Here is a 23315-nt window from a genome sequence, read left to right as displayed (position 1 = left end):
GAAAGTAAATGGAGTTGTTTACGTGTACGGTTGTAATTCTTTATTTGCGTAAAAATCTTATCAATACGTAGGAGGGCAAAATTTAAATAATTTAAGAACCAAAAGAAGTAACTGTAACAATGCTACTTTATGTCATACCATGACCTTGGGACTAATTTATATGCTGGGGTGAAGGAATTCGTAACAGTATACGAAAAGTTAAGAGAATGTTAGAAAACTAATATTTCCAATACAAATACCACAGCATCAATGAGTAATCAAGGAAACCAAGATTCTAGCGGAAATCAAAAGAATGTAATCCGGGAACAATGACCAATTATAAAAAACAAACACAACAAAGAACATACAATAACTAACAATAATGCATATAAAGTAACAAAAATAAATGTGCAACTCGGACTCCACTAAAAACTGGGAGCATGGACCAGATGCACCGATAGGGTAAGCGTCCACTGGTTTTCTAGAAACACCCACAGAGTTGCTCATAAAAACTCAAAACCAGGGTAGACAAAAGAAGAAAGGAAAACTAAGACACATTTAACAAATCAGTTTTCATGGTGCAGATGGATACACCATAACGATTCACGAATTTACGAATACGACTATAAAACTTCTGTAGCAATGACTTCAATCTTGTAGCACATAAAACAACAATATAGAAACATTAAAATTCAAGTACATGGCTAAAGCGTAGAACATTTAGGAAACCGAGACAATTTACATGCACAATGTAGATACCGTCACTCTTAACATCATGGCAGTGTATCATCAACAAAATCAAGTCAATCATAATGTAACTTTAATGAACTAAATTAATTAATAAGCTGTTTAATTTTTACCTAAGTATTTTTGTCGATTTTGTATAGAAATAATGTAGGTACTCTAAGCCTTTTTCCACAATTTTATTTATCATCAGCATAAATCAACAAATACAAAAAATGGACAATAAAAATGAGATTACAACAAGCTATAAAACCTGGTGCAAAATTCTCTGCTGAAGAAAAAAATCAACATAACAAATACAAAAAAAACCTATCTAATCATCTAGCAATAAATGCAGTTTTCGCATTTATCATACAGTAATATGTTCATTCATTGCATACTTGAATTTAGTTTCTAAGTAGTTACCAGCAAAACTGTGTAATCGTTTAAAGTATCTAGGAATCGCGTAATTCAGCTCAATTACAACAATGTAATAATTGACATCTAAATAGGTTCGCCATAACACACAATACTTTTTTACAGATACTTTTCTTTCAATAATCGATGAGTTACAAGTTCATGAACTAAAAGCATATTTTTCGATAAAAGACCCTGAAATTGGTTTTACAATTCACTAAAAGAAACCATCTGCCTCGGTAACCATGGATAAGTTCACCAGGTCAATCACCCTATATTACTTTGTGTCTTGAAATGATATCACTTTTTTGCTTTTGGATTTCGTTTTCCATTGCCTATAACTACGACTTTCATTCAAGGTTGATGTATATGTCTCGGGAATCAATGAACTCAGATACCATTTCATACAAGAATTCATATTGCTCCTGCAAGTAAACAATATAACTGATCCTGAATGTATCCATATGAAGGATAATAACAAAATTATCGAATTGATAAAATCTGATCAAAATGAATAGTCAAAAGGAAAGTCCTTTTAACAAAATGCAATATCAGGGTAAAAACCCGAAAGTTGGAAACCACCGCAATGGTTCTGACTTGTTACAAGCATTCCCGATATGAGAGATGGATAAAACTAAGATCTACGGTACTAAACCGCCCGTTTACATTACGGATCATATTTCCAAAACAATATCAGAATAAACACAAGACATACTAAAGACAAAATGCGTCATTTACCAAGGCAAGTTAATTCCACTTCAATGTCTAAATTTCTACACATTTGACTGTGAATGGAGAATTTTTTGGAACATAAATATAAAATCTAATATAAATACATATATTGTTGCTTTTAGAAACATGGTTCTTCATTTGATTAAAATTTCTGTATGATTGCTTCTTTGCGGTACATTTTATAAGTTGTCGTTGTCCATGCTACCTTAATTTTACCTTAGATCTATGAATGGTCATTTTAATAAAGACCAAATTGCTGAGTACCGCCATTGTGCCCTTAAGTACAGGACTGCTATATGGTACTTACAACCGTGTTAACAAACTGTGACCGCCTTGACTGTATTTTCTGAACAGCATGGTAAACATCAATCTCTTGCGTCAGTCTTAGATTGTCTAGAACTAAGCTGATGGCACAATACAAACCACTACAATGGGCACCATTCCTATAGATGTTCCAATAAAGTCATTATATTGATGGATCTCAAAGTTAGAATAGAAGGTGAAATGTCTAAGCTTGAGGAAAGACATTTACACTTAATCTCAAATGGAATATCTTGCAGTTACGATATTTCTTTGATAGTCTTTAAACAATGAGGATGAATTTCCACAAAAGTTTTTTTGTAGATTTTATATCAATCAATATTCTTAAATGTTGAAAAGAAAACGATTACGGGAATTTTTGTTAGCTTTAATAAAATGCATTTCAATGAACATATCATGCTAATTTCACTTATATAACCGAATAAGTTTAAGTATTTAGAACTGAATCGTTTGATTTCTTAATTGATTTTTTTTTCAACCTTCTTTACCGATTCTAATGTATGTTATCCATGTTATTAGGTGATTTAAAACTATTCATACCAGACTATATTGCGATGACTTCTCAATATCAGAAAACGATCTCGATTATATATATTTTAGAACTTTGTAGTATTTATATTTTTAAAAACATACATGCATTGTACTACAATACTCTCAGAGCAAATGTCATTTTTCCACCTTTCTACAGCATCAAGGAGCGACAAAAGAGAATGTTTCGATACCGGAAGTCTGGAGTTTACTGGCCATTTAGTAAAGTGGAAAGATCTGACAGTGCGAGGATCTCCGTAATTCTGTAATTGAATAAAACATTAAACAACTAATATAACAACAATGCGTTGTATCAACTGAAAAATATTTTGGCATTGTCAAGGATTGTCGATATTTTTATTGATGCTAACTGTTCAGAAACCTTTAAACTGTATCCGTTTATAACCCTCCTACAACGAAGTATGTTTTCATTATAGATCTATGTACAATGTAATTATTAATTATAATTCATCCTGTTTATGTTATGTGGGAAGTATCAGATAGATCACTTACTCTTTTAGTAATTGAAAATGTCCTCTGTGTAAACCCATCATGGATATCGGAAACCGTCTCTGTTTTTATTTTTAATGGACCGTATGATATCGATTCTCCTTCAGAAGGCCACCATACGCCAGTTTCCTACAGGTCGTAAAAAAGACCATACAATTTAAACTGGTTTAAAGGTATATTTATGAATAAAAAGTCTCAATTTCAGCATTTATATACTGTTAAGATTATTTCAGTTTACACTGTTAAAATAAAAATGATATCGGTATACAATTTCATATTATTTTAAACAACATGTTCCATGTACATGAAAATAATTATGGGTTAGTTCTTGCATTTCTAATACAAACGTTTTAAAAATATATGGAATTTTTCCAGTATTTTTTTCTATTTACAATTGCAACTTGTTCGTCTTCTTCCTCATCCACCAGATTCAGAGATACAACGGTTTTGCATTCATGATCAAATAACAGTCTCCAGAAATCAACCACTGTGTTAGCCAGTGGTGTCTGTGTCACAATGTAGTTACTTCCACGGGAGTAAGACTAAAACAAATTACGTAAAATCAACAAAACATGTCTGAAACTCCAAACAGCCTCAAAATAGATAGAAGTTTGAATAATTTATTGCAGAAGTGATAAGATTCCACGTACAGTATGTCACATATCATAATACTAATAGTGATGATGTAATACTAAACTTTTTTTTTTAAAATCCCCACTTGAATCTTGGTCCCTTAATTACTCTTTCAGCAGTAACAAATAAAACTCGAGTGAAACAATCAGTGAATCCCAGTAGTTTTAATTAATTCTTCAACTAAGTGTATTTTGTCATTAATGTAAGCTAACGAAGAAGAAGGGTAACAAGTCAGATGATACTCACAGGAATAACAACGGCATTGATGTAATTATTTGTACCATGTACATGAGTACTTAGAAATGGTCGGTACTTGTCAACTGAAAGTAAATAATTATCATACAGAAGAAACTAATGCATCATATTTCTGATCTGTAAAATTTAAGTATTTGATTTTCTTTAGCTGTGTTTGTTTATTTTCTGTTACTGTGTTTGCGGATGTAGATAATTTTGTCAAAGTCATTTGATTCTGGGTTATTGTTTCTCTTCTGTTACCTTTGATGCCATATCTTGATGCTTTCATTGAACTAAAGGTTTTCCTAACATCATAAAACATTTAAATAACTCTGTTGTAAATATAATACAATAAAATATAGTGCAAATGATGTTATGGAGATAGGATATACCTGGTAAAACATCCAAAGCTCTATTTTTCTGAATGTTATCTTGACAAAGAGAAACGCTGCAATTTACATTGGAGTGGTTTGGTTTAATGTTCTTCAGTGCCTGAAAATGATATTGTTTTGATACAGTTAAAAACCTCATTACTTTGTCCATATATCATTTAGAACAAGATTTTTTTAATTTATGTTATCCTTGTTATCTGGGAACCATGTTTTGTTCGTTTAAGTATCAACCAAACTATAAAGGGATGTTTCATATATGCCCCAAATATATAGTAACTCACTTTCATAATGGTTAAGATCAGGAAACTTAATATTCTAATTAGCATCATTGTACTTAAGGGGGTTTATTTGGTCATTAATGTTTCTAACTCTATACTTATCGTCCATAGACGGAACGAGATCATTAGTTCTTATGTCATCCTGTGAGTATTGACTGATAATGAAAATTCTCTTTTTGGTTAACAAAAGGCTATGGTAATAGCAGTTGAAATTACAGTACAGATCTTCAGCCGGAAATCAACGTCACAAAATTATAACCTTAAATTCTTCTTTCAACGCCTTTCTACTGTCATGTTTGAGTTGTTCGTACATAGAAGAGAATTGTTGCCTGGTGATTGACGTCTTCCTGTATGTCAGTGCCTCCAGTAAAGCAAAGTGTAGAAGTCTGTATTGGTCCTGTAGACAGTATATAGTACTATAAACATGCATTATTAACTAACTACAATTAAAATATGTCAAACACTGACCAATTGATATGAACTGCAGACAGTATATAGTACTTTAAAACATGTACGAATAGATGTAAAACTTTGTGTTATCATACAGTTATATAATGTTATGTACAATAAAAATAAACTGTGATGTGTTTATTCGAAAATCAAATGTTACAAACATTATACCATATAATGAATAAGAAGAACGAATCGAACGCAACCAACTATAAAATAGAAGACAGACCATTTGTTGAAGCAACATGGACGTAAAAAATGTTTGAATAGATTAATTCGAACTTTAATATAACAATATGACAAAAGAGTCCCATTTCACAGGAGATTGGTGATTTAAATTAAAAATGAGAGTCTATTTAGAAATCCAGTGAGTGCTAAATAATAATTCAATTTCCGAAGTAACGCGGTTTCTGATTGGATCAGAAATGTCGGTTAGCATCTCATCGACTAAATTTTTTTAATGATAGTGGCGTCATCAAACTTTTTTAATGATTTACTCTTTGAATTTTGGTACTTAAATTAAATTATAAGGAACGATTGTTATAATATGTTATCCGCTTGACATGACAATGTACACAAACATGTTTACTTACTGCGTTCTGCACCATAGTCATTCTGCTTTCTCTCATTTTCCTAACAAAACCTTGAATGTCGACATGAGTTGATTTCTTTCCATATTTATACAAGGCATCTAGAGCTATGAATGTACCGGTTCTACCCACTCCAGCACTATAAAACATTACCTCGTTAGGTACAAACGTACATTACTGTCGGTTTATTATTTAATAAGAATTTTTTAGCTTTCAAATGGTTTGTTTAAGTTTTTTAACATTTCTTTCTTGTGACTTTGTATTTCGAAATAACGAATCGGAAATATTAACTAACTGCAATTCACAAACAAGTACTATTTTTAAACTCAAATTTTACACAATAGTTTTATATATTACCTGCAATGGACAAGAAGAGGTCCACTTTGTGGAGAATCCATGTTCATTACTATTCTGTGGAATTCAACTAGTTCCATCGTGTCTGGAATTCCATGGTCAGGCCAACCGGTGAAATGATACTGAATCACTTTTCTTGTTTCTGATGTCTGTGAAAATCGTGTGTAATCAAAATACAAAACTTTGCTTTTAATAGTGACAGGTAAGTTACATCTAGGAGTTAAAAAAATGTTAATAATAAGAAAATCAGACTTCATCAAACCAAGAGCGCTCGTACACTCAGTAAACTGCTGCATTTTTTATAAATACCATTTGTTTATTTTGAGTTGATGCTATTACTTTTTATTATTATTATTATTATTACAGAGATGATGTAAGCTCAAATTTTAATGAAAGCGTTTTAAATATCGTCAAATAAATTAATGGCAAAATTGCAGTTTGATTTTGATAAGGACATGTGAAGTTATATTTATAGCATGATCTTACGAGTTATTAAAATAGACCTTGAGCCCGCATGATGAGAAGTCTATTCGGATAACGAGGCAGGCGGTGTTATAAATTATTTGTGACATGAATTACCCACACCCATTAATCGATAATTGACAAATGAGAGATATACATGCACGAGTAGCTCGTCCTCTCGTTCTGGGTGGAGTCATTTTCGTCAGAGGCGGAATTGTCAATGTGCAATATTTATGATAATGAGGTTAAATATTGCATGATTGATTTCCAATTGAGTTAAATGGGAACACGTGACATGTCATGTTACATCATTCAAGATTTCTAATTAAAGCACACTTGGTCTTCCTCTCATATTTATTTGGGGGAAAGAACAAAAAAATCTTAATTCATGTTACAACCGAGGTTACCCTCAATTGTGGTCCTTGAAAAAAAAATCAGGTTTACTAGATAACACCTCTTAACAATTTTACATAAATACCTTAACGTTTCCGACAGTCACGTGACGAACTGAGTAGGTACTCAATTGTGTACATTCATCTAACGATATCAGGACATCACAATAACGTAATGGTTTATTATCGGGCCAATATTTTTCACATTTTAGCTGAAATGAAAAGCATAAGTTGCACATTTACCTTTAGCAATATATCACTCAAACGCTACATAGTTGCTCAGAGTGATTGAATGATTTTTTTTCAGTTTAAATTAGTGTAACAAGTACAATGTCTATATTTCTGTTTGAATTGAATTAAAGTGTCGCATGACTCGCAGTAACCTTTTCATAATTATGAGAAGTTCCATTCTTTGCTGATTAAATCATACAATCGTTAAATGCTGAGCTTTTTTTTTGTTTGAAGTTTGTCAGTCTTGTCAATTTACTTTGATCACGAGTTCCATTCGTTTTAATTTGCCTCAAGTTGAGCAGCTGCATCAATATATCTTCCGATAAAATTTGTTTGATTCGAATTTATAGCTACTAAGCTCTAATCAGTCATTGGTTTTTTATTCAATATCATTCCCATATATAGCATAATCTCAACGTAAATAATTGTTTATAGACTTAATGCCCATCCAACCGCAATAGTTTCTCTCTCATACATAGTACATAGGACTGTTACACGCAAAACCACAAATTCCAGCAAGTGCAGAGATGAAACTTCCTTGAAGGGTGATGAACTCCGAAGTTGTGTGAATTGGTGCAGATAAAGGTACAAGAAGACAAAAAAGAGCAAGAAACGATTAAAACATGTATATATAAGTATACCTTCCCGTCTTCGTAAATATTGGCTAACATAACAATAATTCCGACCCCTTCTTGCCATATCATTCTCCAAAAGTCACGGACAGTAAGACGATTAGGGCCCTGTGCAGCTATATACACCTTCCTAGATTCAACACTCTGTAACAATTAGTATTACAATTAAACTCTAAAAAAAGTCAATGTACTTGAATATGATTAAGTGTAAGTGTTTATAAGAATCAGTCAAAATGGGAAAAATCAGAAATTTGCATGTCAAAACCCCACCGATCTAACAATATAATATCACACAGGGATATTTTCTCCATTTGAAAAGACCGTTATTCAATCTTTGCATCAGTGACTTTGCTCTGAAAAAAAGTACGGTTTTTGACGGAGTTATCTGCCTTGAAATGTTCATTTTCAATGCATTTCCATGAAATTATAACTCAATGCACTACCATGATATGGATTTTTTTTTCTTTGATACTGATGGTGCAAATAGTCAAATTACACTATCAAAATGGGATTTTTTCATATCATGTTTCACCAAGTTCCTGCTTCTTACAGAGACTGACAATGAAGTGTTATCGTGGCTTATGCTTTTGTATGGGTCTTCAAACAGATTTCAAGATTGAATTATTACAAAAAAGTGTCGTAGCAATATTTATTACTCTAGGTATAAATGTGTAATTTGTTATATATGATTATGGCCTTTAGGCCCTTTGTGGGCAAATAAGCACAAAGATTTACAGATTGAAAGTTACCAAATTTATTTATCTGCTAGACGATTAAGCAATTTAACAGACAATAGCTTCTGACATTAAAACCTTAGAGATTTGTATATTTATGTTTTATATGTTACTTTGTATGATTTCACTATGACAAGCATCTTTTCAGTTTACTTTGTCACCTAGGAATTCTGTAAATGTCTGTTTGACACATCATTCAATAATTTGATCTACCAAAGGGACAATGTGTCTCACCACTATCTTTTCAAACGTAAAATCTGATGGCTTAATCGGTTATTCAAAGTGGAAGCTTAATTATTGTGACAAGTAAATAGATGCTCAACAACCATACTTTGCATTGCAGATTGACAATTAATGTTTTAATCATAATCGTATATCCAAAAAAGTATTGGGAATACACAAATGTATATCATCATCCATTCAATAATACTTCCAAACCATTGAGTACTCACGTCAATAAAGTTAGCATTGATGTAGTCAGACTCAGATTCTCCCTGTATTGGCTTCAGCAAAACTCTAGAATGATCATCTAAAAGTATATTTGTCTAGTGCTCAAAATGTAATTTACTTTTATCAATAGTCATCATTACGAATATCAAAGCATTTTTTGTTTAATAATAGATGGTATGTTATCAGTTTCCGATTGTTTTAATCATACTTTGTCAAGTGTTATGTAAGGTTTGTTTACATCGAGAGGTAAGTACTACCACTGTGGAGTTATCTAGCAAATACTTGGTAGCATGAAATTGAATCATAACAACAATACTAGAATACATGAAAAGCAAAATAATTTAACAAATGCAACCTGCAAGTATTTTTTTTCACCGTAGAAGTGTCAATGAATCTAGAGCTATACATACAGGGAAACGTAGTGAGAAATCTGTTCTTGCATTTGTTTTCTGGTTTCTGTCCTGCAGTGTGTGGATACATAGGAACATTCCTCAGTTGCTACGTTTTATAAAATAAAAAGAACAGTTACAATTGTAAATATATGTTTAAACAGATTAACTTTAGGCGTTATAGCAAGAATATAATAATAGAGCAGAAATTGATTGGTCAAGAAAACTCACCATTTTTTTCTCAATTGTCAGAAAGAGAAAAACATTATACATCAAACACCTATTGCACTTCATTTTGACTACTTTCACAGTCCTCACCTCAAACTCATGTTGATAAATTGATTCTTCTTGTCTCTGTAGGTATTCTTTCATGGTTGCTACAGGGATTCCCCTCGGATCCCTTCCTACATTATAGTAGTCATGTTCTTGGCCTGTGAATGTCACCTGCATGTGTACTCCCGTGCTACCTTCTGAAACAGCAACATGTGTTTCTTTCACATTTTATGTCGTTATACTGATTTACAAATATTTTGTGTACCTGATATTTTCTTTTCAAGTTTTAAATGAGCCACTAATTTAAGGAAGCTCTGTCTCGATAATGAACCACTATTGTATAAATCACAAAAATCAAAATGATTTTTTTATCAAAAGATGTGACTAATGGAATATTACACGAAAGGTGAAATATTAGTCATAAAATCAATACAATATACAAAGCCAAGATCAAAAGCAAAGAAAAAACAGAGAAGTGGTTTACTATTGAAAGAAATCTTTGAAGTAGTATACTCTGATTAATTGATCGATATGGATTTACTATAGACATTCTGACAGTCAATTGTTTGAACACATGGAAGAAAACGTTTTGTCAAATTTTACAACAATCTACAGCTACAGCCACTTAGTTTCATTTTTTACTTGATTGTGAATTAAAAAGGTGACAAAAATGTTCAGATGAAAAATAGTTTTACATATGGCACACTCTACTGTCATGGTTAGCCCACCTGTTATCATATTTTCAGTGTTGTATACCACGTTTGTCTCTTTATCTGCTGTTTTACCGTCTTTGTTATTCTTGTAACGTCTGGAAATAAGATAAAGTAGAATTTTCAGTTTACAATATCTTTTTCGAAGTATCAATCAGTTTTTCTCGTCAATTCTTGTATCAATGACAAATATGAGGACGTGAAAGTCAAATGAAACCGAAAAGCTTTCATTCTGGCTTTGAAAATATTTTCAAAGAACATAACAGTAAATCTTAGTAATGAGTTAGAAGAGACCTTGAGAGAAATGATTGATGGTGATTGTGAGATTCCAGATCCTTTGTTGTCTATAATTATGGACGTATTTTAATTACAAACAATCAGCTGACTGTACCTCAAAGAACATGCGACAACAATCAATGCAATTACTACAACAGCAGCCACGAGACATCCAATTACACCGCCAGACACTCTGATATCCTCGCTGTTAACAGCCCTACCTGTAAACATTAATTGATTAATGATTTGCGAAGTTTGGCCTTCCTTTGCATTAAAGTTATTACGAAATAGCAACAGTCCCTCGTAATACATATTTTGCATTTGCTAAATGGAAAAAGATATTTTTCAATTAAAATAAGACATATCACTCAAAATTGAACTTTTTCCTTAAGGGACTTTCATTATGTTGAATAAAACATGATATGCTTGTCTGGAGAGTAATTTCAACATAAATTAACCAGCATTATGCTACAAACTATTATGGATATAAAGTACTTTTCTGACAGGACTAAAAGTGCAATGAAAAGTTTTCTCGCGTAAATTGAATGGTTTTAATTCGATTATGTGAGGCTTGGTTTGTGAAACGTACATTGCTGTCCATGGTAGCCGTCCTGGCAGCCTATTAAACATTGTCCTGAAATTGGATCACATGCTGTTTTGTTATGACAGTGTCCGCAAAGTTCTTTACAGTCATCACCGTAGAACCCATCAGAGCAAGCTGTAATGAAGTAGAAGACACCGTGGAACATGACAGAAGTATACAAACTGATTATATTAAGCTGAACAAAACTTCGTGAATAAATCAAAATGAAACCAGTTTGGTCAGAAATTGTTATATACCATTGAAAGAATTTTAAATGGGAAATTACTTTTCGTGGAAAATTTTACTTTAAGTTGTGATCAGAAATGACTTTTCGTAAGTATTTTCAGGTATCATTATCAAGATAAATAATTTGAAACAAGTTAATGCATGTAAGCACTGCTCAGCTATATTAGAAACCTACGTATATTACAGTGAGTCCCTCTCCACCCAGGACTACACTCTGTCGGACAGTGTCCCATCAGTGGGTCACAGGACAAATTATCAGCACACTGACCACATACATGGATACAATTACTTCCGTAAAGGCCTGCTGGACATTCTATTAATATAAATATCGGATGGAAATTTGTTATAATCAATTTGTTATTAAGGAAAATTATTTGCTAGCTGTTCTTGATTTGTCTTCTGAACCATTGCTCAATGCCAGAGAAATGAACAAACTATGAAATACGTGTTCCGCATTTCTTTATTCTAGTGCTAACAAAACCTGTTCATTCTAGATGGTCTACTCTCTCTCTCTCTCTCTCTCGAGAATCATAAGTTCTGTTCTACGTATAATTATATCTCACATGATAGTTCGGCGTCACGGTCACTCATCCTAGTTTTGTAACTGCTCGTCAGAGAAGACTCATAATTGTAAAGAATCGACATTTTTGTCAAAGAATTAGTTATTTAGCAATAAAAAGCCATCTGTATTTCCCACGAGAAAATTCTTTATTAGTTACAGACTATTGGTTAACTAATAATTATGTTATTTTCTTCCGACATTAATATTAAATTAGTGAAATATATTAGCATTTTGTAAGATTTATTTGTTCCTGTAAGTCAATTAGTAGTTATTTGTATCCTTACTTCGGTCACATTTTGGATCTTGGAATCCTGGTTTACATCCATGCTTACATTCGCCAGTCACGTGATCACAGTGTTCATCTGTGCAGGTGCTGCATTCTTTTGCACAATCATAACCAAAGGTGCCATGTCTACATGCTGCAATTGATGAGAAGAAACTGTTCAGATTTGAAATAGTCGACGAATGCACGATTTTTATACCCCAATTAATTCTTGAAGATTCAAAATGTTTCTAATGAAAATATTGTTAACAAATAGTTCAGAAAAATAGTAAAATACTCAAGACAGTCATGAAATGAAGCCTAATTTTAAAAATGGTCATACAACTATTTAACAATATAGACAGAATGTCAAAATATTATTTTTACGCTGATGTTGATAGTTACGTATAACACAATGTAGACCACTGTAGCCTGGGCTGCATCCTTCAGTACACTCTCCAGTGACATGATGACAGGGTTCATAGTTCTTACATCTACCACACGTTCCTGTACAGTTGGCACCATAGGAACCAACTAAGCATGCTGAAAACGGAAATCCATGCAACAGTTCATCTACATTCTACACACAAAACATAATGTGTTTGTAATGAATTTTTATTTAACTTTTTTTCATTTTCTTATTATTAAAAAGCTTTTCATAACGACGAATTATTTTATTTCATGTATTAGCCTTGGGTCGTGAGTTATGTAGCATTCCAGGGCATATATATTCAAACAAATAAAATCGAACAGACGATCGCTGTGTATCCATCAATAAAGATAAAGTGGGATAGAGTAGAGAATAAAAAGCAAATAGGGAATGTGTAAAAAAGCAACTACCAGACAACCAAGGATAAATGGTGAAAAATTTTCCACGCGTTCCGATGTGTGGGGGGGGGGGGGGGGGTTATGACATTTGCGCCATTTTATAAATCTTCGTTCTTTCACTTGCGCCTATTTTATTATTTTTCATTTGAACCGATTACCAGGTAAAGCAGGTTATTACATGTATAATAAGGTACTGAATAAATCTCGAAATGAACGAGCAAAGGAGTTTGTATACTCAATGGAACTGTAGCGAACTTTGATATTTTAATGTTTTAATAAAGAGATCTTGGTGACATGTTCAGAGATTAAGTGGATGTAAATAGAGAGACTTATCCTCTTCGAAATCTTTCTACCCCTCCATGTGGTAAGCTGGGGGGCATAATAATATGTACACAACTGGCGTAAAAAGAGGTATATGTTGATATTGATAAATAAAATAAAGAAATAACATACTAGTATCTCGAAAATTAACTTTATTGAACTGTAATTTACTGAAAATGGAAATGGAACAATCTTCTAGGGGAAGGTTTTATCTTACTTTTAAAACATTTTTCAAACTAGAAAAATACCAATCTGTATTAAGCAATGCAAATCGTATATAACTTTTTGCAAATTCAGATGCTTAAATTTTAAATTGCCAATTGAAGTAGGCCGCTTGCATAATGTACTCTACCAGGATAAGCAATGCCCTATGTGTAATTCTCAAGAATGAACTTCAACTCATAAAAATATGAGTTTATTGCGAAAATAAGAAAAAAAACATTTAACAATGAAAACGGAACTACCAACTGCTAATAACATGCCAGTTGTAGACCTTAATTGAACTGGTCAAGAGACAACACATCACCAAATAATACCTCTTCATAACACCTCACCAAATAACACCTCTTCATAACACCTCGCCAAATAACACCTCTTCATAACACTTCTTAATTTAGGATTTAGTATAATGAAATCATAAACTGTGTTACAAAAGATTATTCCGTTTAATGTCAGGAACAAAATCAAAATAATTTGTTTAATTTTGATTAAAAAAAATATGCCGATTTGTAAGGTTAAAAATAAATTTATAAGCGTTAATAACATGACCCCGAAATATGCGAAATTAATGCAAACTATACAAGGAGATTATAATTTGTGCAATGTAAACAATGAGGTTCAAAATATCGTACTGGGTTGACCACATTTAGAACACTCCCTTGTAAAAGAGTTTATAACTCACCATCTCGACAGAGTGGCATAGTGTAGCCCGGTTGACAATACTTAGGACAGTTCCCTGTATGTGAGTTACATGGCTCTCCGTCGGCACACTTGCCACATTTGTGTTCACACGTTTTCCCATATGTCCCAACTGGACAATCTAGAAAATGGTTGATAATTTGGAAACGTTTATTTTTTCACCAAAATTTATACAATTTTATTTATTCTGATTCTCATACGTTTGAATTTCATTTATTTATTATTTTTGTAGACAAATTAACTTTTTTCTAGTATCTTTTTCTTTCATGCAAAGCATAAAATTAAATATAATGCAAGAGAATGGTTCTACGTATTTTAAATTCTGTCGTTAATAACGAGACATGCTTATTACTATTTGAGAGGAATGGCGTCTAAATACTAAATACTGCATTTTTGTTATTTATATTGTTAGTGTAAAAACTTAATAATGTGTACAAGCTATTGAAATATGATAAGATACAAAAGGCATGTATATAAGACATACGATGAAGGCAGCGCTTCCCAAAATATCCCTCAGCACAGCCAAAGGTACACACTCCTGTTTGTTTGTTGCAGTCAGTCAGGTTAGCACAATTGAAACATGTCTCTGAACAATTCAGACCATATGTAAATTGTGGACATACTGAAACAATGAACAATTCAGACCATATGTAAATTGTGGACATACTGAAACAATGATTAGTTCAGACCATATGTATATTGTGGATATACTGAAAACAAAATGAACAATTCAGTTCAGACCATTTGTATATTTGGACATACTGAAAAAAAATGAACAATTCAGACCATATGTAAATTGTGGACATACTGAAACAATGAACAGTTCAGACCATATGTAAATTTTGGACATACTGAAAAATGAACAGTTCAGACCATATGTAAATTGTGGACATACTGAAACGATGAACAGTTCAGACGATATGTAAATTGTGGACATACTGAAACGATGAACAGTTAAGAACAGTTAAGACCATATGTAAATTGTGGACATACTGAAACAATGAACAGTTCAGACCATATGTAAATTGTGGACATACTGAAAAAATGAACGACGAAGACCATATGTAAATGGCAAACTGAATACTTGTACATATTTATCTTGTACTGTATGGAAGCTGTTCATCATACCTGTAGATGTACGTGTACGATAGCAATGAAAAGTGGACGGATGATAAGCATTTTGTATGCGATCGTAATAAATTGTCTGGGGAAATTTTGGCGGTTGAGCTTTACTAAAGAAGGCAACATCAATTAGACTACAAGCCCTTACGTTCCCGCTGTATTGGCTGGGATTCGGACCTTTAAAATTTGTCATCTTGAGGAATATGTATGTACATCATTTAGCTAAGCTGATTTTCAACAAAAATTGATATGTTTAATTATGTGACAATATATCATTCAAAAACATTTGCATACAATTAGTCATTTCTTATCAACATGCTTTGTTATAATTGTTCATATTCAATCACTCAGGTATTCATGCACGTGTTAACTGTATATGTTATAATTCAGTACTACATGATTAAAACAGCCAAAAATAGACATCTTTAAGAATGGTGTGTAATGTAATTTACATTTTTTACACTTATCTCCCATCCAGCCTGCCACACATCCACTCTCACATTGGCCTGTAATTCGGTCACACGTTTCTCCGAAGGCACATTTTCCACACATACTGTCACAGTTCTCTCCATAGGTCCCCGTTGGGCATTCTGGAAAGCAAAAATATAAATGTTATATAGGATTATCATGATACAAGCTTCAATAATCAAAGCTCTATGGGTGTTTTCAGAAAAGAATAGAGTACCTTTATGTCATACGTGTACATATACATTGTAGTTGATGCTCCTAATTATTTGTTGAGTAGGGGTCGTTCTAGTGTCTTTAGTGTCTCAGTTACTTAAACTTCTTGACATTTGACTTTTGAATTCTTTTTCTACATTTTACTTTATAAAACCATTTTTAGTCATTAAAGAGAGGGTCACCAAGGGAACCAAAATTCGAGCAGAAATCAGAAGAATATAATCCGAGTATAAAGACCAGACAGGAATAAGAGACACACATAACAAGAGCATGGATTAAGAAATCAACACTTACAAAGAAACAAAAGCAAATGAGTAACTCACAAAATAGAGAGCATGGACCATGTGTACTGGTAGGGTAAGCGTCCTCTGCTTTTCTAGAAAAACCCCAATTTCTCATAAAATGTAAAGTCCGGTGTAGACGAAAGAGGAAAGGAAAACTATGACATGTTAACCAGTAGGTTTTTATGGTGAAGATTGGTACACCATAACGATCCACGAGTTCATGATGACGATCATACAACTTCTGTGGTGATAAGTACAATCCCTTAGCAACATAAGTTATATTCTGCCATCACGTCCAAAATACGATCAATATACTATATGTAGTATTCAAATACATATCTATACTTAATTATTACCAGTAGTTCATATTTACCCATATCACATTCCGAACCAGTCCAGCCGGGCATACATCCAGCTGGACACAGACCTGTCCTCTGGTCACAAGTATCGCCTTTACAATGACATTTCTTATCACAGTTTGGTCCAAATGTTCCATAGGTACAAACTGAAATGATAAATTAATAGAAACAACCATTTATGATAGCAAAGTACTCCTGTGAGCAGTTAGTAACATTAGCATGCCTACTTTTTCCTCCTTCTAAAGTTTGTTAACACTTTACTAAATCTTTCCATGTTGGGAATATTTTTCTACATTGTAGTATTTATTCTTGCTTGATTGTTCGTCTTTAAAACATTTTTGTAAGTATTTATGATGGCAAAATTAATTCAGTTCAGTGAATAGGCAATAGAGTTACCGTAGACTTCCACTTCACAGATTTCTAGGTTAGCCCAGCAGGAGTATGAAGTCTTTGGACATTTGGTGGAATCTACAACTGGCCTCTGGTTGTATATTACAACGAACTGACCACGGTGTGTACAGTTAGTCAGATCTAAAACTGATGGTGGCTGATAAAGTACGTCTCCCTGAAAATAAATACAATGTGTGATGGCGATAGTGTGTAGGAACACTTCACTTTTGTCATCTTATGAAGGACCATGACAATCGTTTTACTGAAGCTTTGTAGATAATTTCCACAAAAGCGAGCTGCATCTAACAATGAAGACATTTTTCCACACTTTTAAGTATGGAATTCATTGAAAATTAATATCAAAAGGATCAAAAGGTAGAAATATACATATCTATGTTGGTATCATTGGTGTTAATCCTTCTTTATTGCTTTTGGGACAAAATGAAGCAATGAACATCATCTTGTAAATTATGGTTCAAGTACCATGGAGAAATATTCCTGAAATGTACTGGTATTCTATTTCATTGTCAACAAAGTAAGCACAATAAAGGTTTTTATTTAACGTTACGGTGACTAGATGAAAACTTCATAAATTCGATCCAGAAAATATTAAAAGATATCTTTGTTAAAGTTAAAGCCAATAGAAACAAGTTAAAAAATAAAGGATGAGCCCACAAGAACCAACCGAAAGGGATAATTAAAGTGGAGAGAATTGGCCAAGGTATGTGCCTTCTGCTTTCAAGATAAAATTAAGAGAAAAAGACGTGTTTTTTCCCGTAAAATGCTACTATAGGTGAACCATGTAGAGTGTGTTATTAGACGTGTTGAGTTTTCCCTTTGTATTATAAAAACGATCCTCTGCTTTCATTACAAATATATTGAAAATTCGTTTACCTAGGCATGTCTTAATTTTAACTCTTCATGTAAAGATTTGTTTTAAATATCTGAAATTTTAATAAATCCATTTATTGTAAGCATTATCTTTACTAATATAAGTTCCTGTAGGCCATTTAAGGTTATGAAGTCGAAAGGTTTTGTATTGTGTTAGATTCTATTCGGGAGTTAAGTGACAGTTCAGGATGGAAGGAGTTGTTGGGAGTTTGGATTCTAGGTTGAATGATGGGATCAGAACGTACACTTTGATCGATCAGTAATCCTTTTCTTGTTGTTACGTTATGTACCTTCAAATGACTGGTGTAACAGACGGGGTCCAGATGGAATTCCTCCGTCTTAGACACGTAAACACGTGCTCCATATCTCCGGGATCCACTCACGTTCGCTGAAATGAAAATTTGTACATATAGTTATCTCACATGATCGCTATGTCTTATATAAACAAACTGACATTGTGACATCGTTGACAATTCATTCATAACTTGATATTATACGTTATCATTAGCTTTCCCACTTGAATGTCATTTGTTAATACAATATAAGCTTTAATAAAGCGCCCACTAGTATAATGAATAATAATAACTCGTCTACATTTTCATAATAAATCAAGAAAATTAATGTTTTCCTGTGCCTCTATGGTTGACAACATTGTTTAAGGGCAATATAACCTCTTTGGCCAGGCTTATACTTACTAATGGATAGTAGTAATTGCATGAAGTCGGACAATTACCTATACTAGTCACCCAAGAATGTGGTGACGAATTTAAGACTGTCTTCTATTTATATCTCGGTTATTAACGATAAGTTTTCTGTTTGTATGTTTCTTTGGTTTTTTTCTCTCATTATTTTTATTTTTATTTTATTTGTCTGTTTGTTTGTTTGTTTGTTTTGTTTTGTTAAGTTGATGGGTAGTCCCATTATAGTAAACCTGGTTATAACAAATCTTTAAATACGGTGAGTTGTAAAGTAAAACATTGTTTAATTTTGCCTTGTTAACATAAACATATTTTATCTGCAATAAACAAAATGGATGAGACACAAGTAAATGAGATACTTATGAAGTTTCTCTGAAATATATATCTATGAATACAATAACACATGACCTTGGTATGATGTTCGATGATTAATACTTGAAATGTCAATCAAATCCATTAATTACAAAATAAAGTATTTACAAACAAAACATACAAGATGATGACGTGTGACGTGTTAACGTTGAAAGAAAAAAATTGCGAAATTTGGTTTGGGACCACCATCCGCTATAACTGCTGATAATCTTGAATACATACTATCATTTTTAAAGAACACTTTGATTTCGTTGATACTATACATGTCTTGTAAATCAACCCTCCATAGTGTTCTGAAGGGATATCTAAAATTAACAGACCAGGAACAAGAGTTGTCTGTCCCTGTTTGATTTCGTTTCCCATCTACAGCAAGTGCCGAGTTATCCGTTATAGAAGTCTCTTGATAAGTTGGCTTCCCGATCGCTATGTTTTCTACAGTATAAAAAGTATTTATTTATCTTTAAAAAATATATATGAACCAATTAAGAGTAAGACATGTTCAGAAATTAAAAAAAAAACAATACACCGTATCAAAGTGACAACTTGACTAAAAGAACTAACTTTTTTGAAAGAAAAAACTGATTTTTTTTCATATGTCGTTAAGTTCTATAATACTGCCAGTCGATAGTTAGAGTATAAAATGTTAATGATTTTAACCATCTTGTTTGGTTAACAAATATTACATTAAAGACACCAAGAAATTGTACAGAAGATATTTCCTTTACCTGCAGGCAACATTGTACATACAATTAGGGCTAAATGTTCTTAATTACCTAACTGGCAATACGGTTTGCCGGCGAATCCTGGTGCACATTCTCCGAAACAGGCACCAGTGTCTGGATCACAGGGAGTATTGAACGCACAGTGGCAGGTGTATGAGCATAGGTATCCAAAAGTGCCAACAGGACAAGCAGCTAAATAAAAAAAAACATTCATAAATGTCTGAAACATTAGACATCGAAAAAAGTCTACGCCGTTAAAACCGATGCATATCCTCTCATCTTTAAACAAAATCATAGGGACGGTCTGCATCTATTATTGATATTATTATTATTGTTGTTGTTGCTGTTGTTGTTGTTGTTGTTGTTCATGGCATTCGACACTTGGCTTTGAACACGGCCGAATTTTTGTGCCTGTCTCAAGTCAGGAATTTCTGGGCTCTGTATGTAGTGTTTTGTTTTCACTTTCAGTTTACTTTTATGTTCCTGGAGTATATGGGGGCAACTATATCGGTGTACATGTACCTGTGTATAATGTTTTTTGGGGGGCCAGCTGCAGCCTCCCCTGTGGTGTGAGGATTTCCTGGTCATTCATTGAAGTGACATTGAGCTGACATTTTTCATCCCGGTGAGGTTGCTGTCTCTTTGACTCGTCTCTGTATCCATTTTCGATATTTTATTACTATCAAATGGTGTGTTGGATTAAGTTTGTTTCTCCGACCATTATGAAAGATGTAGTTTCTGTTTTGTTTATTTGTTTTGTTTTTGTTTTTTTAGTTCAGCCGTTCGTTCGTTCGTTTGTTGGTTTTGTTGGTTTGTTTTGTCTTGCTTTTTTTGTCATGAAATTTATTCATACTATTATCCATAGAATATCCGTAATTTTTCATTTAGGCAGTCAACTATATAAACAGCTGACAGATAAACATACATTAACTAGATGTAAATTAATGTTTTACAACCAGAATAAAAATGACAAAAATATTGGGATGAACCACAAGTATTTGTAGTGTACATTATTTTCTTTGAAACTACCTTTACCAAACAATCATTTTTATTAAAGAACGAAATTTTAAAAAAATAAAAATGATTTTATTTTTGTTTCGTCAAACAAAACATTGAAATGTTATTGATACGAAGAAAAAATGTTATGATATGTTAATTGCGATAAAGGTCAAATCTAATTTCGTTGCTAAATTAGGAAAATCCCAGGAATCAAATACAAATGTTATCGGAATTGAGGACATCCTGGTGCGTACATTTCACCAACTTGTAATACATGAGAAATTACTAATCGATTATAATTCTAAAAATTGTTCTTGTAACCCCTAGGACAATATTTGAATTAATCATCGTATGAAGAATTCTTATATGAGATTCTCCATCTTTTCCTATCGTCGTAATGGTGTATCCATCTGCACCATGAAAGCTGATTTGTTCAACTTGTCATAGTTTTCCTTTCCTCTTTCGTCTACTCCGAACTTGACTTTTTATGAGCAACTCGGTGGGTGTTTTGAAAAAAGCAGAGGATGCTTATCCTATCGGTGCACCTGGTCTATGGTCCTAGTTTTTGGTGGATTCCGATTTGCTCATTTACTTTGACTACTTTGTATGTATTATTTTGGTTATTTTATATTCTTTGTTGTGTTTGTCCGTTTTCCATGTCTAGTCTTACAATCTTTTGATTTCCGCTAGAATTATGGTCCCCTTGGTTACTCTTTGATTTCCGCTAGAATAATGGTTCCCTTGGTTACTCTTTGACAAAGTCATTACATTGCTCAACATATAGAAATAGTGTATTGTCAATTACATTATTAACGAGGAGGTAGGCAATGTTAACCATTCTTCCTTCTCTTATATATAAAATTCCTGGTCGCTGTCACTGCGATAGAAATGGAGGTATTCAATCTATATTTAAAACTTGCAAATTATTCTTTCTATTAGTGAAAAGGTTTTGAATACCAATAATCTGCAAAAAAAATAATGAAAAAAAGCAATTTACATCATTACGAAAAATCCATCACACGTAGTGTATTAAAAAAAACAATAACACTAAAAATAAATTTAGAAAATAATTGTAAAATTTATGAGTTGTCAAGTATTTTAAACCAGGGACTTTATATTATAGGCCCCTCTAATATACACTCCCTGTTAAAACTTAGTATCCATAAACACAATATAGTCAATAAAACTTACCATAAGCAGTAAAGTTAGCCATCCAAGTGACAAAAAGCCACCATAATGTTAAATCAGCCAGATATGTTCCTTCTATGGCTATTTTCATATTTTACAATCAAACTCTTCCCGTGTCAAAATTCCATTACAAGAATAAGAAATGAAAAGACTAGAAACTAGAAAAGGAAGTAAACACATGTATTACTAACTTCTGACCTAAACGTAAAGTGAATTCGCCTGAGGTAACAATGTCAAAAACATACACATAAATGCATCATTCATCTTTTAACAAGTATGTGACGGTAGTAGAAGTATGTAATATATTTTATAATACATGTACTTCTATTTTTTTTAATTAGTTTTAATATCTTTAATCATTGTAAAGAAACGATATGTATTTAATCTTATGTATAAGGGGTTATATTCGTATTTTGTACAAGTTGTCCCCGAGAAGTTAAACTAAAACTTCTTGTACATAAGCCAATAATGTTGAGGTATTAACGAAATTTTCCCATCTTCCTCAGACCTGTAAAAGCGTTTCACACAAAATTTACTCATCCAATAAAAGAAATAAAATAATGATTCTATGTTTCCCCCAATATTTGATGGGCAGATTTTCAAGTAAAATATTGATTTCGGTTGCTGCTGAAAAAAAATATGATAGGCCCCAAAAAATTCTTATCCGACATTAAATCCCATCCGAACCCCTCCATCAGGATAAAAATGGTCGGTGCCTTGTGCTTTAAGAGAAATATTAAAACCTTTCAACAAAATATACCACATTACCCCCGTATCGATTCATCCCTGGGGCATCGACAATGTGAAAATGCCCCACATCTCAAGGGTAAGCAGCTAAATGACAAATAGTTCGGAAAGCAAAGAGCAAAACGGGGGAAATTAGCTATATACCATGTCTTATGGAAATTTACAAGGTATTTTAAGTTTTTTTTTCAAGATTGTTTCGTTTATCTAATGTAACATTTACATTACATATTTATCAATTCATTCTTTATTGTCAAGCCTATCGAGCTTATTCTTTTACTAATTGTTTCTCTATAAAAATTGAATAATCTTGGTATTAAAAAATCTTATAAGAAATAACATAAATACGATATTGATATGTTTATCCTGATGAGATCTGGATATTTATAATCTCATAAACTAGTAAATATTAATGTTTTTGCTCATAGCAAAGCTTGATGAACTCTGAAGTTTCA

General features: G+C 32.6%; 1 protein-coding gene across 1 annotated transcript; it reads right to left on the bottom strand.

Moving 5' to 3' along the window:
• Positions 1 to 883: 883 nt before the first annotated feature.
• Positions 884 to 22746, bottom strand: LOC148627011 (receptor-type tyrosine-protein phosphatase S-like). Its single transcript, XM_088565543.1, has 30 exons — positions 22120 to 22746; positions 19981 to 20121; positions 19430 to 19639; positions 18428 to 18525; positions 17253 to 17421; positions 16871 to 17002; positions 15985 to 16122; positions 14895 to 15032; positions 14394 to 14531; positions 12749 to 12886; positions 12366 to 12500; positions 11695 to 11832; positions 11280 to 11408; positions 10806 to 10911; positions 10433 to 10512; positions 9750 to 9901; positions 9453 to 9540; positions 9045 to 9121; positions 7868 to 8002; positions 7082 to 7207; positions 6145 to 6290; positions 5791 to 5926; positions 5007 to 5144; positions 4470 to 4569; positions 4090 to 4163; positions 3603 to 3752; positions 3214 to 3339; positions 2806 to 2963; positions 2159 to 2294; positions 884 to 1544 (listed from the first exon to the last, which is right to left on the bottom strand). Exons 1-30 carry the CDS (start codon positions 22205 to 22207, stop codon positions 1470 to 1472), a joined length of 3795 nt encoding a protein of 1264 aa, XP_088421669.1. The 5' UTR covers positions 22208 to 22746; the 3' UTR covers positions 884 to 1469.
• Between the last annotated feature and the right edge of the window lie 569 nt (positions 22747 to 23315).

This window comes from Perna viridis, chromosome 1 (genome assembly GCF_037379345.1).
Source record: "Perna viridis isolate PV_CMFRI_1.1 ecotype Kerala chromosome 1, ASM3737934v1, whole genome shotgun sequence".
Classification (NCBI taxonomy): domain Eukaryota; kingdom Metazoa; phylum Mollusca; class Bivalvia; order Mytilida; family Mytilidae; genus Perna; species Perna viridis.
The sequence above is the reverse complement of the archived record's forward strand: the minus strand, read 5'-3'. Positions and strand labels throughout refer to the sequence as shown.

What these genes read in the sequence shown, in the direction of transcription:
- LOC148627011 (XM_088565543.1), bottom strand. Translation starts at nt 22,207, where the DNA reads ATGAAAATAGCCATAGAAGGAACATATCTGGCTGATTTAACATTATGG. An exon ending in TCAATGCTAACTTTATTGAC is followed by an intron (nt 8,003 to 9,044) that starts GTGAGTACTCAA and finishes TAATTGTTACAG; the next exon opens with AGTGTTGAATCTAGGAAGGT. An exon ending in TGACTGTCGGAAACGTTAAG is followed by an intron (nt 6,291 to 7,081) that starts GTATTTATGTAA and finishes CGATTTTCACAG; the next exon opens with ACATCAGAAACAAGAAAAGT.